We start from the raw sequence: 13,890 nt of genomic DNA, 5'->3' as shown, positions 1-13,890 counted from the left end.
AGCCCCAAACTCTTCCTCGACATCCATCGTTATTCCACCTGGTGTAGCACCGAGGTAGCATCCCCCCCACCACGCTGAGGGTTGAGGAGTTCGCCACCACCGCAAAAGTCAATCGTCGGGTTTTCTGGCAAATTTCATCGTTACGCCCACCGAATTTGTGGGGTCTTCCGAGGTTAAAGTAGCCAAGACCGGTTGTTAGACATGTCTAGTATCTTTGGACTCCATGATGTGTACCGATGCGAACGGGTCACTTTGGCTGCCTTCATGCTTAGAGGTGAAGCCAAACACCGGTGGATCGTTGTTAAGGATGTGGAGACGCTTCCTACGAAGTCAGGCTAAGTTTGAGGAACTCTTCCTTTGAGAGGTATGTCACCGAGGCGGGCGAGATAAGAAGCCGAATGGAATTCCCTCAAGTTAGAACAAGGAAACATGACCGTGGGGCCAATTATGAAGAGAGATTCACCGCGTTCTTTCACGATACACGGGAAGGAGATGATTTCCACGAAAAAAGCTAAGGCTCGAAATTCATTGACGGTTTGAAACCGTGATATCAGCAGAGCAAGATGTCGGTCCTTCGGATCGATACTTATCCGAGGCTGTGAGAAGAGCTCAAGGAATTGAAAGAGTTGATGATCGTTATTGCTACAGAGGCAAAGAGGTTGGAAGCGGTAAGACAATTCGGCATCTCGGGGGGGCGGGGATACGGAAAGAGGCAGTTTACCGGGGTAGTGGTTCAGTGGTCACAACAGATGTATAGGCCATTCAGCAGCACCACGTTGGAGGGCACCACCGCATAATGTGGGTTTGAATGTGGTTAGGCCAAACGAGTCTACCAGTTGGTGACCGATGAGCTGGATCACGAGGGCCACCGAGGGTACCCTCGCTCCTTCTCGCACTGCAGCACCAAGCAGAATTTGAGGCCTCCGGTCGAGAGCTAGATTGCAATCTGTAATACCCCGTGAGTACACCGTGGAGGGAGAGTGTGGTTTGCTATGGTTCATGGTGAAGTCGGGCATATCAAGCGGTTTTGTCCCAAGTCCACTTCAGGGTGGAACAGAGACCACGTGGCCAAGGTGTATTATCTAGTGCCAGAGGAAGAAGTTGTGGATCCCGTGATCACCAAGAGGAAGCCACGGTATATAATGCTATGGGGCAGATATCGCGCTACCGATCAAGTGGTGGAAGGTATGATATGTTTGTTTACTCATAAGGTGCATGTTTTGTTTGATACGGGTGCTACTCATTCATTCATTGCTAAAAATATGGTGGAGATTCTTGGTTTGATGTAGTTAATACCGGAGGAAGCTTATTCTATCTACTCCTCTAGGAAAGAAAACTATGTTCTTTGAAGTTTGTCACCATTGTGTGATAAAGATAGGTGATAGGAGATGATAGTCGATCTAACGGTGATGGACCTAAAAGATTTCGATGTCATCGTAGGGATGGATTTGTTAGGGAAGTATCATGCCCATGTAGATTGTTTTGCCAAGACAGTGGCGCTTTTAGAGTACCGGACGACTGAGGTTGTGTTTGAGGGGATTAGAAATACGGTCTCGAGTGGTGAAGACCAAGTCCGACTTCAAGTATGATAGATAATGGATTGTTAGCTGGTCTTAGTCTCCAAGGGTCGGGTTCGAATCTTCCGAGCTTGTTCCCTCAGAAGTTAGTGAGTTTTGGGCGTTGTTCCCATGCATTGTCGGATTGCCTCCCTCGCGCGGAGATAGATTTTGTCATAGATCTAATCGAACGTCGCCTATTTCGATGATTCCTTATCGAATGGCTCCTCTCGAAATGAGAACTCAAGTCCCAATTAGATGAATTGAAAAGATTGGGGTTTATAAGGGGAAAGCCACCACCTTGGGGAGCACCGGTGTTATTTGTGAAGAAGAAGGATGGGTCATTTCGCTATGTGTGGATTATCTGAAGTCAATAATGTGACTATCAAGAACAAATATCCGTTGCCTAGGATTAATGACCGCTCGATCGCTTAAAGGGTGCCAAGTATTTCTCGAAGATAGATCTCCCAACAGGCTACCATCGATGAGAATTCGAGAAGAAGATATACGTAAAGACAAACTTTCCGCATTACGGCTAGGGCATTTTGAGTTTTGGTGTTACCATTTGATTGACAAATGCTCCACCTGCATTTATGGATCTCATGCACCGAAAGTGATGTGGAAATACTTAGATCAATTTGTTATCGTATTCATAGATGACATCTTGATTTATTCCAAGACTAGGGTTGAACACAAGGAACACTTGAGGATTGTCTTCCAAACATTAGTTGATCATCACTTTATGCCAAGTTCAAAGAAGTGTGAGTTCCTCGTTGAATGAAATGAGGTTCTTAGGGCATGTTGTATCGGAGAATGGAATCAAAGTTGACCGCTCAAAGATAGAGGCAAATGAATAATTGGTCGACCCGGCGTCCGACGGAAATCGAGTTTCTTGGGATTGGCGTGGTATTACCGCCGCTTTGTAGAAGGATTCTCTAGCATAGCGTCGCCCTTAACTAGATTGACACGTATGATGTGAAGTTTGAATGGACGTAAGCATGTGAGAAAGCTTTCCAAGTGCTAAAGACGCCATTGGTAACAAATGGCCAGTTTTGACTATTCCGATCCGGAAAGAGCTATGTGATTTATAATCGATGCCTCTAACACCGGGTTAGGATGTGTCTTAATGCAAGAAGGCCAAGTGATAGCGTATGCGTCCTAGACAATTGAATGCCCATGAGAAGAATTATCCTACTCATGACTTGGAGTTAGCAATGATCATTCATGCTCTAAAGATATGGAGGCATTATGTGTATGGTGAGAAGTTTGAGATATTCTCGGATCACAAAGAGTCTCAAGTACTTGTTCTCGAAAAGATTTGAATATGAGGCGCAGGAGATGGGTTGAGTACATGGAGGACTATACATTCACATTGCAATACCATCCGGTAAAGCAAATGTAGTTGCCGATGCATTGAGTAGGAAGCGAGAACATGTCCGCGGCTTCGATGATGATGAAGGAGTGGCAATTCTTTGGAGTCCGGCTGCTTCTTATGGTTTCGAGATCACGGAAATGGAGGTGGAGATCCTCATAAGTGCTGTTATTTAGCACGGATGACGACAGTGACGGCAAAAACACCTTGGTTCAGAGATTGTGGATGCTTTCGGACTACATCGAGGGATGGACCTAGGTACCGAGGATATGTGGATAATGCCGAGGATGTTGATTGGGAAAAAATCCGGAGATGGAAGCATCAGATTCGAGAGGAAGAATTTGGGTGCCTTTGATCACTCTTTATGAATAATATCTTGAGTGAAGCCCATAGATCGGCGTATACCATTCATCCCGGGCGGTACCAAAAATGTACGAGATCTCGCGTCGCCGGTTTTGGTGGCCGGAATGAAGCACATTATTGAATATGTGAAGAAGTGTGCCACATGCCAACAGTGAAAGCGAACACCATAGACCACCGGTCTTCTTAAACCTCTGGAGATTCCGGAATGGAAGTGGGAGAATATAACCATGGATTTTGTATCCGGGTTACCGAGGACCAGTGAGGGAATGGATTCTATATGGGTCATTGTTGATAGACTGACCAAGTCTGCCCATTTCATACCTGTTAAGACTACTTACTCTGCTGAAAAGCTAAGTAGAATCTACATGTCAGATGTACTGAGGTTGCATGGGGCACCATTATCTATAATTTCAGATAGAGGTACTCAATTTACCGGTTCATTTTGGAGAAGTCTTCAAAGGGAATTGGGGACCAAACTGAAATTCAGTACAGCATTTCATCCGCAGACCGATGGGCAATCGGAAAGAGTCATCCAAATCATCGAAGATATGCTTCGGGCTTGCGTGCTTGATTTTGGGGGTAGTTGGAAGACTCATTTGGCATTGGCTGAGTTTGCCTACAACAACGCTTACAATCTAGTATTGGTATGGCACCGCTTGAAGCGTTGTATGGCGCATCTTGCGTAACACCTCTCATTGGACTGAAACCGAGATAGTATTATGTTGGGGCCGAGATGGTTAGTGACACCACCGAAAGATTAGAGTGATACGGAATCGGTTGCTCACAGCCCAGCCCGCCGAAAAGCTATGTGGATAGGCGTGACGCCCCTTGGAATTTTATGAAGGTGACAGGGTATTCTTGAAAGTATCTCCGAAGAAGGCATTCAGAGGTTCGATGAAAGGGAAACTTGCACCTAGATATGTGGACCATTCCCCGATTATTCAAGATCTCGAGCTAGCTTATAAGCTCGAGCTACCAGAAAGGTTATCACGTGTTCATAACGTGTTCCATATCTCGATGCTACGCAAGTATGAGCCGGATCCACTACATATTGTTGATTTGGAATCGTTAGAGTTGGAAGAAGACATTACCTATCCCAAGGGCCAGTTCAGATCCTAGATGCAGAGAGAAGAGACTGAGGTCCAAGGTCATTCCATTGGTAAAGGTCTTATGGAGAAATCACAATGTAGAGGAAGCAACATGGGAGAAAGAAGCCGATATGAGGCAACAATATCCAGAATTGTTCGAGCAATAAGGTATGATTTAATTTCGAGGATCTAAATTTTCTTTTAAGGAGGGTAGGATGTAAAGTCCTGAATTATTATTAAGGGTATTTCAGAAATTTCATATCAACTCTAGGGCCCTTCTCAGAATTGGTCGTCGGGTTTATTTTTCACCCATAATGTAACTTACTAAAACTTAACTCGACTCATAAGTCACGCTTAGGTGTTTAATTATAGGCGGAAATTTGGCAAAAATGTCGGTTAAGCGGCTTTTCAGCGCCGGCCGGGCACGAAGTTAACGGCTTTTACACGCATGAGTGGTTATTGTTATAGCCCTGGAGGAGAGATAGAATATAGAAGATTAAATTTAGCGGATGAGCCGAAAAAATAATTACGACAGCGGCGTCAAACGAAAGTGGTGGTTAGGCGATTAGGACCTTAAGTCCAATTGAATCGATCGGGCTTGGGCCCAAAAATATCGGCCTAAATCGCGAAATTGAAAAAATCAAAAATCGGGCAAAACCAAAATCGCTAAAAACAGAAAATCGCGACTTCCTCTTCTTCCCCAATTCGCACTTTCAAAACCTAGGAGAGAGAAATTCGAATTCATCAAATTCCATCACTCCAAACCAACAATTCTTCACACTCAAACCTTAGAAACCTTAAACCCAAATGAGAGAATTCGAAATCTCTTGAAAATTGAGCATCTCGAAGCCAAATCGCCGCTGCCGGGTGAGTGAATGCGTCTCCAATCGATTCCACCCAAAAATTTAAACACCCAATCACTAACAACCCTTAATCAAGCGTGGGGATTCGAAAAAATATTAGAATTGGCGTCGTATTTTCGCGAAAGGTAAGTTAAATTCGTTTCAAACTAATGTTTAGATTCGAATTCAATAGCTTGAGGTTGTATTTGATGAGAGATATTGAATGGGGGTTGTATAATTCGACAGTAGCTATTTGGAGAGGAATGGCTTAACGAAATCAGCCGAAAATTATTGGATTGCGTCGTATCGCCGCTGCCGCCGCTGCCGGGTGAGTTTAATTTGCTTCAATCGATAGTTTAAACTCATTGCAATGGAATTGATGTGTTACTGAAAATATTGAACGGTGGTGTGGTGTTTCGGCAGTAGCTCGGTTTGGAGAAGGAGAGCTGCGATTTTGGTGGAGCAGCAAGCTAGGAGTGATTTTGTGGCTGACTTGGTAAGAATTTGATTATTCAATCCAATTTCGAGCAATTCATGTTGATTTATAACTGTTTAAGACTTGAATGAGTAATGAGTGAGGGATAAAGAACACCCGATATTATTGTTAGAGTTAATATGAATCGGGCGGGGATTGGTTGTAGTTGAAATTTGGGAACGAAAGTAGGATGGAATAGGATTGGCGTCGATATGAGGGCCCGCAATGGCCTAAATAGTTCAGAGAGACCGTCCGAGTGATGCGAGAGAAATGGCCTCAGTAGCTCTCTGCTAATCCAGAGTTAGATGGAAAGTTATCCTAAACCCATTTTTAACGCCGAAATTCTTCTCGACTTACACTAGATAAGAATTCCTCGTTGTTCGATCAATTCTAATAATCGACGATTTGTATATGCTATTATAGGAATGAATTCGAGTGGATTAGGTTAAGCCGGATTGATTCGATTAAGTGGGTCGGAGGAGAACGGAGCTTGCTAAGGTAGGAACCTACATACCAATATATAGTCCGCTTATTTTCATGCATGATTTGAGTTGTTTAAAATGTTAATAAATAGTTTCATGATCAACCATGCATGTATATATGATATTCATGTTTTGCATTGTAGTTTTCCTCGATATGAATTAAGTATATAGATAGCTTTCGCGAAATGGTTTTCTCTAAAATCGGGTAGCGAGGGATTGTTTTCTTTGTTAAAAGTGAAAAACTGGTTTTGGGGAAAGGTTCGCGCCTCTTGTCTCGATAAGGAGACGAGATGGATTTTGTAATGCTTGGAAAGGATTTCCGGTTGTTTGGAATTAGGTCGAAGGTTCTTGATTTTTCCTAATGGTTGAAGTTATTTATTTACGATGATTCGCCGTTTGGGAATCATCGGTTTATTTTACTATGACCGCCCGTTTTGGGAGTCATAGGTTGTTCTACTCGATTTCGGAAATCCAGAACTCACACCTATATAATCAACAGCTTTAAAAAGAAAAACTAGATATGTAACTAGAGTATTTGAAAACAATCGAATAATACGAGTATATATATATATAGATATTACTATGTTTATCACGGGATTTAGAAAAGGAACCGTGAATTCTATAAAGAAAGGAACCGCTGTCGCATTTCCGGAGACGGCGGTAGTTCGCTTCTAGATTTCAACTGTGGTGTACACCTTTCGAGGTGGTGGGCCACCTTTAAAGGGATGCATCAACGGATGTAGTCCGGGAATTCCTTTTCTACTTTTCTAGATAACCATGTTTGTAATGCCACATTTGTATGGTGATTAGCTTGTGTGGGGTTACATGCTACCTCGATGAGGTTTTTACGCCGAGGAGTGAGAGTTTAGTCCACTCCCGGATGTGTGTCGATCCCGAAACAGTCTGCGATCGTCCGAACGGTTGACCACCGTAAGTTAGGTGACGTTCCGTGATGGGTCGTGGTCACGGGCCCACCGAGCCCTAAAAGCTTTGGGGATTTTGTGTGTCTGAAACACAACAACGGCATTTCAGCTCCCTCGCCGTAAAATCGAAAACAATCGGTGCATGGTTCACAATCGGGAAGTCTTGAACCGAGATTGCCTCGCGGATCGGGGCGAAAATACCGCATCCCTCACCATTCTAATAGGATGCACGCCACAATAGTTGTATGATGATCCGTGGAAAACTCTATTTTGAATATTAAAGAAGCATGCCGATATGATTTATGCTAGCTAGTGATTTATTGTATAGTCAATGATATTTGAATACTATTATAGAAACCCCGCATGTTTTAAATGTTTTGTATAAGTAGTCTAGTATCGGTTATGTATGTTTCATCGGCATAGTTGTTTGCTCATCCTACTTAATATTTCGCACGAGCGATTCTGAGGAGGCTTTTCCTAACCCTAGCGATGAGGGTTATGGGGATTTGGGAGGATTCCCTTTATGCTTGACGAGAGACGAGAGTCAAGTTTACATTTTTTTGGTATAGAGATAATCTAGGTTATTCTTTGTCAGAGATAATGAGCATAGCTCTTTTCTTTGGATGTATAGAGATAGTTCCTTCTTTTGTTGTATATATATAGAGCTCAGCCATTTTGATGTAAAATTTGATGTATTTAAGTAGCGCTTACACTTACATAGTTGGTGGATGGGATGTGATGTTGTTTAGAAGGTTGGGTTGTATATATATGGTTGTTGGAAGGGTATTATGAAGTGTCCGTGGTTATGACAGTTTATGACAAAGTTATGACAGTGTTTTTGGGTTTACTTAACGCCGATCAAACAAAGGAAACTCTCACAAATTTCGGTAGAATCGGGATAGGTGTCGGCCTCGAGATTCATTCCACGCCCCTGATGTGTGTTGGGTCTCGGCGACATCAACGCTTGTAATCGGGGCTTGAGATTTCGATCTCCCCCACTTTTTTTCTTACTACGACTCGCTTGAATTTCTTCCCCTACTTTCAATGCTCAATGCCGACCCTGAAGTTGACCCCGAAGATGAAGGACAATCCTGTCTCCAGATTTCCTCAATTAGTACCATACTAACAACGTGCTCAAACTTCAACTTGGTGATTCCCGCAGAGCCACTAATAGCCGCCATAGTCGCCTTCCAACTTGGAGGCAATTGTCCAAGTATCGCCAAAGCTAGCACCTCATCACAAAATGTAATCTCAACCGACTCCAATTGGTCCTTAGTTTGATTGAATTCATTTAGGTGATCCTTGAAGGAGGTCTCCTCCGACATTCTCATACTAAATAGCTTGGTGATCAAATAGACTTTGTTCAAGTCGGTGGTTGTTCATACATTGTAGTAAGTGCCTCCATAAGAGACTTTCTTTGTCTTCTCGGTTTTAATATCAAGGCTACCGACTTCTCGAGAGACTCAATCGGATTGTGGCAAATGCCTTTCTATCTTGCAAATCCCATTTGCCTTCTCATGGAATCTCATCGGCTTCTCACTAATCAATGTTTCCATCAAATCCTTTTGATAGAGTACGCCCCTCGATTTGCATCTTCCAATAGCCAAAATTTGTTCCACAAACTTCTATCTTGTAGCTTTTCTTTTTAGGTTGTCATGACTTCCACTTGAACCAACACAACGGTGGAGACTCTCTCAGAGGAATTTCTTCAAACACCTAGCCTTCTCTGCTAAAGATGGAAACTTTCCTCATACACCTTGTTCCAATAATTCAACTATAGCTCTGATACCACTTGTTGGGAGATTTCACTAGAAAGTCACACCTCAATCTAGCTACTTTCTATCCCAAATGATTTCAACTTGAGCTCACACCAAGGAAATCACCCACCCAAGACTTTGGTAGTTATCACAACAAACTCAAACAAGCAAAGCCACTAATTTATCATCACCCATAACAAGCAAATAATAAATAAGGAAGTAAATATGCAAAGAGACACAAAGATTTAGATGGTTCGGTAAATGTTACCTACATCCACACAAGAGCCGAGTTTCCTTTATAGTAAAGATTGGAGAGTTTACAAGAGATATCAAGAATCAAGAACAAGAGGCCTCACTCAAACCCTAGCTCAATAGAGCTCCCACAATACCCAAGAAATGAATCTCTCAAAAAGTTATCTCAAAACCCTAATCTATTTCATTTATATAGGTACACATAGAAAAAAGGTGAGAAATATGGGCTTGGGGCCAAAATATCGACAAATCATCAAAATTCCGAAAAGTTTCAGAACTCTAAAACTTGCTGGTGAGATACCGGAGCTTCATTCGCTCGACGGTTCCACAGCCCAACAGACTCCTTGCTTACTGAAGTACCAGTTAACTGAGGAAGGAGGGCATGCCCTAATGCCCGTATGGCTCATCAGTATGAAAATAAATCCTTGCAGAATAAGGTTGTACTTGGACCAGTGCTTCTGTTTGAATTGGATTAGGCATACAATACAAGCTAGAACTTGCATGTATCCATTACACAAGGTAGAGACAAATGTGTAGCTACCCCATCTATTAACTTGAACAACAAATGTACCTAGCTACTTGAACTTAGAAAGTTTGAGTGCCCCTTATGAATGGTCTCAAATCATATAACATTGATTCCACTTGTGTTGCTCGCATTATCTGATCCCCATATATATCCATGTGTCTTGTTCGATCAGATGATCCGACAAGGTCTGAGCAACCACAACGAATCTTGTCCAGTGGTGGTTTATCTGGAGAATTTGTTTACGACTTATAATTTTCCTCTTTCTTATTTAGTTTATCAAATTAAATTGGGTTTTTTTTTATCGATAAACTAAATTAAATTGGGGTTAAAGAACCTATCTGAAGTCCTTTATACATTGAAAATCACACGTGTTTTTTTTTTTTGGCTTAAATCACATGTTGTGTTGCAAATTAAACAACTTGTCCGCGTAGGCAATTTCACTTTGAAAAAAATATATAACGTCCAAGAAGCAATTTAAAATGTATACCACTCACATTATGTATTAAATTTTCTCTTAAACGGACATGTTCGTGGACATATAGTGTCTTGAACAATTTATATAGTGTTTTAAACAATTTTTTAATTTACGCTTATTAACTTATTTAACGGACAAAACTATATAAACTGTGCAAGACACTGTTTATGCTCAAGACATTATATGAAATGTCCGTCTCGTTTAAGAGAAAACCATGTACCTCTTGTTTAGCGTTTTTTTTAATAACCCATGCAGGCCGGTCCTCCTAGCTGGATGGATAACCACCAATCATTGCAATGAGCAGCGCAGTTGGTTAAACTACCTATCTAGATGTCAAAATCCTGGGCGCTGCCAATGCATGTCTCCACGAGTTGGTTCTTAAAGTCCGAAATGACTGCTTAGTTTCCAGATAATAAGAAATTACTTTTGTCCTGCCATTGCAGCGAAACTAGCTGAGGAAAAGATAAACATATAGAGGCAGAGCTTTCTGCTTTCCCTGCTGGAACTTTTTTTTCTGCCAGCTGTGGCTGCGCTTTGTGGGGCTAGGACCTGTTAATTGTCTTGGTACAGATCGATACTGGTTTATATATGTTACGGCATCAATCAAATGGTTGTACTTTATTTTCTAGCAATGGGCAACAAAGTTTTGGTCGAGTTGCATCACCTTAAATACTAAAATTTCTGCATCATCTTAATAAGTAAGGTGCTGTATCCCCGAAAGACTTCATTGAAATACAAAATGGTCAGTTCTGAAGGAGAGAAAAAATAGTTATCCAAGAGAGAAGTCAAAGAAATATGATTGAATAGGTTTATTCTCTTAGCTGCAACTTTAGTCTATTGTAACTCTTTAATCTATATACGGATACGGACTTTCTCAATAGAGAAATGAAGGTTACCATCCTGGCCTCTTATATGATTTTGGTAGTTCTAAATTTTCCCAACTAACAATGATTTGTTTTCTACTAGTAGTCGAACATCGAAAAGCAAAAAGTCAATCGGGTGATAGACCAGCTTAATATGGAGAAATGGTGGTAGTAGTAAAAGTTAGTTGAAAAGCTGACTACGCAAAATCACTGGTTTTCTTGCACCACGCAACAAACTCTTCTTCCCCGCTTATTATCTTACCTCAATTTCATTATCTACGCACATGAAAAAATCGTGTTCATTAATTAACCTTTAAATGATGTTTGAATATTCTTTGTATTCGTATATATATGTACCTCCTACAGAAGTAATTACTTGCTTGTACGCGCGACACATTCACATCTAGCTAGATATATATGTATAATACACGACTTGGAGTCTTCTTTCTTTGTTTTTGATTGATTCTTCAACCTTAACAGAAGGAATATCCTTCACAATATTTCTTGAATTGATTCTTTTCAGAATTTTGTGGATATCAAAATCGATCTAGTCTACTTCTAAGTCTGAAAGTGTACTATCTCAGGATCTCTTATATCTTCACCATGGGTAATTGTCTTCCAACAGCTCCTTCCAACAGCCTTCTTCCTATTGAGACAGTTTTCAAATTACCTTCTCAAGTACCTCCCTGGCCACAAGGTTCACTTTATAAGCACCCTTAAATAAACTAAGTACTCTAATGCATTTTTTCCCTAAAAATCTGGTTTTCTTCTTATTTATATGATTTCATTGATTGGTTTTGAAGTATAGGTGGAGGCTTTGCAAGTGGAGGAATAAATATAGGAGGCCTAGAGGTCCGCCAGATTTCAACCTTCAAAAAAGTTTGGGCAACCTTAGAGGGAGGACCAGACAACCTTGGTGCTACATTTTTCGAACCATGGCCAATACCCGATGGATTTTTCATGCTTGGTTGCTATGCTCAACCCAACAACAAGTCTCTCTTCGGGTGGGTTCTCGTTGGGAAAGACGTCCAAAATGACCCCTCACAGGGAACACTGAAGATGCCAGTAGATTACAGACTTGTGTGGAGCAGTGAATCGATGAAAATGAAGAAAGAAGGCAATGGCTACATTTGGTTGCCAATCCCTCCTGATGGTTATACTGCAGGAGGCCTTATCCTTACGAATTCCCCAACTAAGCCTCCACTTGAAAAGGTCCGCTGTGTTCATTCAGACCTTACTGACTTGTGTGAGCAAGATACATGGATATGGGGAACGGATAGGGAGAGGCCGGAGAGCAATACAAGTGAAGTCAGTGTCTATGGATTAAGACCAACCATTAGGGGCGCCCGAGCTCTTGGTGTTTCCATAGGTACATTTACTGTTCAACTGGCCGGGGTAGATACAGCTTTATCTCTGTCTTGTTTAAAGAGTGCAGACTCAAATTTCTCTTGTATGCCTAATCTTACCCAAATTAAAGCATTAGTACAAGCTTATTCTCCATCCATTTACTTACATCCAGATGAGACTTACATGGCTTCCTCTGTAAACTGGTTCTTCAATAATGGAGCTCTATTGTACAAAAAAGGGGATGAATCAAATCCTGTTTCAATTGATCCTAATGGCTCGAACCTCCCTCAAGGCGGTTCAAATGACGGGGAGTATTGGTTGGACCTCCCTGTTGATGAAGGAGCCAGAGATGAAGTCATGAAAGGTGACTTACAAAGCTCAACAGCTTATTTACATATAAAGCCAATGCTAGGTGCAACATTTACTGACGTATCGACATGGATTTTTTATCCTTTCAATGGTCCGGGAAGAGCGAAGTTACGACTTATAAATATCCCTTTGGGGAAGATAGGTGAACATGTTGGTGACTGGGAACACGTGACCTTGAGGATTAGTAATTTCACTGGGGAGCTCTGGAGAGTATACTTTTCGGAGCACAGCGGAGGAACTTGGGTGAATGCCTCAGAGGTTGAGTACCACAGTGCTAATAACATTGTAGCTTATGCTTCATTACATGGTCATGCATTTTATTCAAAACCAGGATTAGTTCTACAAGGAAACTCGAATCTGGACATCGGAATAAGAAATGACACTGCCAAGAGTAACATTGTTATCGATACAAGCATGAGGTATGAAGTAATCTCAGCAGAGTACTTAAGTGAGGTCATTGAGCCTCCATGGCTGAACTATTATCGGAAATGGGGTCCGGAAATCAGTTATGCCATTGGGAATGAGCTAAGTTTGGTCGAGAATCTACTTCCTGGGGAGCTCAAGTCGGTTTTCACGACTATTATTGGTGCCATCCCGGATGAAGTTCTAGGGGAAGAAGGGCCTACAGGCCCCAAAGTGAAGAACAACTGGAATGGAGATGACGTTTGAAAATTGGTTCAATTCAGTATTCTTTGATTCTGTAGCATAAAGTTCACGATTGTTTGTAATCGCTAGCTGGAAGATTTGATGTGTCTTATTACTATGTATATATAAATATAAATTTGATTCTCTGGACATTGGCTGAATTGTTAATGCCGTAAACTAGGAGGTAAAGTTGAATCAAATACAAGTCAATAATTAATTTGTTTCTAGTTAATTCGTGGATTAGTTGATCATAGAGGAAAATAAGGTGTTGGTAGGTATTAATTAGGTAAGCGAACATTACTCTGTCCCCAATATATATATTCTATCCATTGATTTTTCCATCGAAATCAGTATAATTTTTTTAAAAAGCATTTACCATTTTTCAGTAATTTGAACTTTTGAAGGTCATTGTCAGTTTTGTCACACTAGTTATTATAAAAAAATAAAGTCCCTATCTTAGAGTTGAGAACTTGTGATGCATGGGTCACAAGGCAGATTACGTCTCAAACTCTCAACTACTGTAATTAGAAACGGAGAGGTTTTAGAAACGTATTT

At 41.3% G+C, this 13,890-nt stretch overlaps 1 protein-coding gene across 2 annotated transcripts; it reads left to right on the top strand.

The window, feature by feature from the left end:
- Positions 1–10,812: 10,812 nt before the first annotated feature.
- On the top strand, positions 10,813–13,485 carry LOC147485703 (hypothetical protein At1g04090-like). 2 transcript variants are annotated; one of them, XM_086572480.1, is made up of 3 exons: positions 10,813–10,918; positions 11,559–11,671; positions 11,783–13,485. In XM_086572480.1, exons 2-3 carry the CDS (start codon positions 11,578–11,580, stop codon positions 13,357–13,359), a joined length of 1,671 nt encoding a protein of 556 aa, XP_086428606.1. In that variant the 5' UTR covers positions 10,813–10,918; positions 11,559–11,577; the 3' UTR covers positions 13,360–13,485. The 2 variants fall into 2 exon arrangements, with proteins under 2 accessions (XP_086428606.1, XP_086428605.1); XM_086572479.1 differs by having other exon boundaries at positions 10,891–11,002.
- Positions 13,486–13,890: the final 405 nt, after the last annotated feature.

The sequence above is a fragment of the Coptis chinensis genome, chromosome 7 (genome assembly GCF_015680905.1).
Source record: "Coptis chinensis isolate HL-2020 chromosome 7, ASM1568090v1, whole genome shotgun sequence".
Taxonomy (NCBI): Eukaryota; Viridiplantae; Streptophyta; class Magnoliopsida; order Ranunculales; family Ranunculaceae; genus Coptis; species Coptis chinensis.
This window is presented reverse-complemented; position numbering and strand designations above follow the sequence as displayed.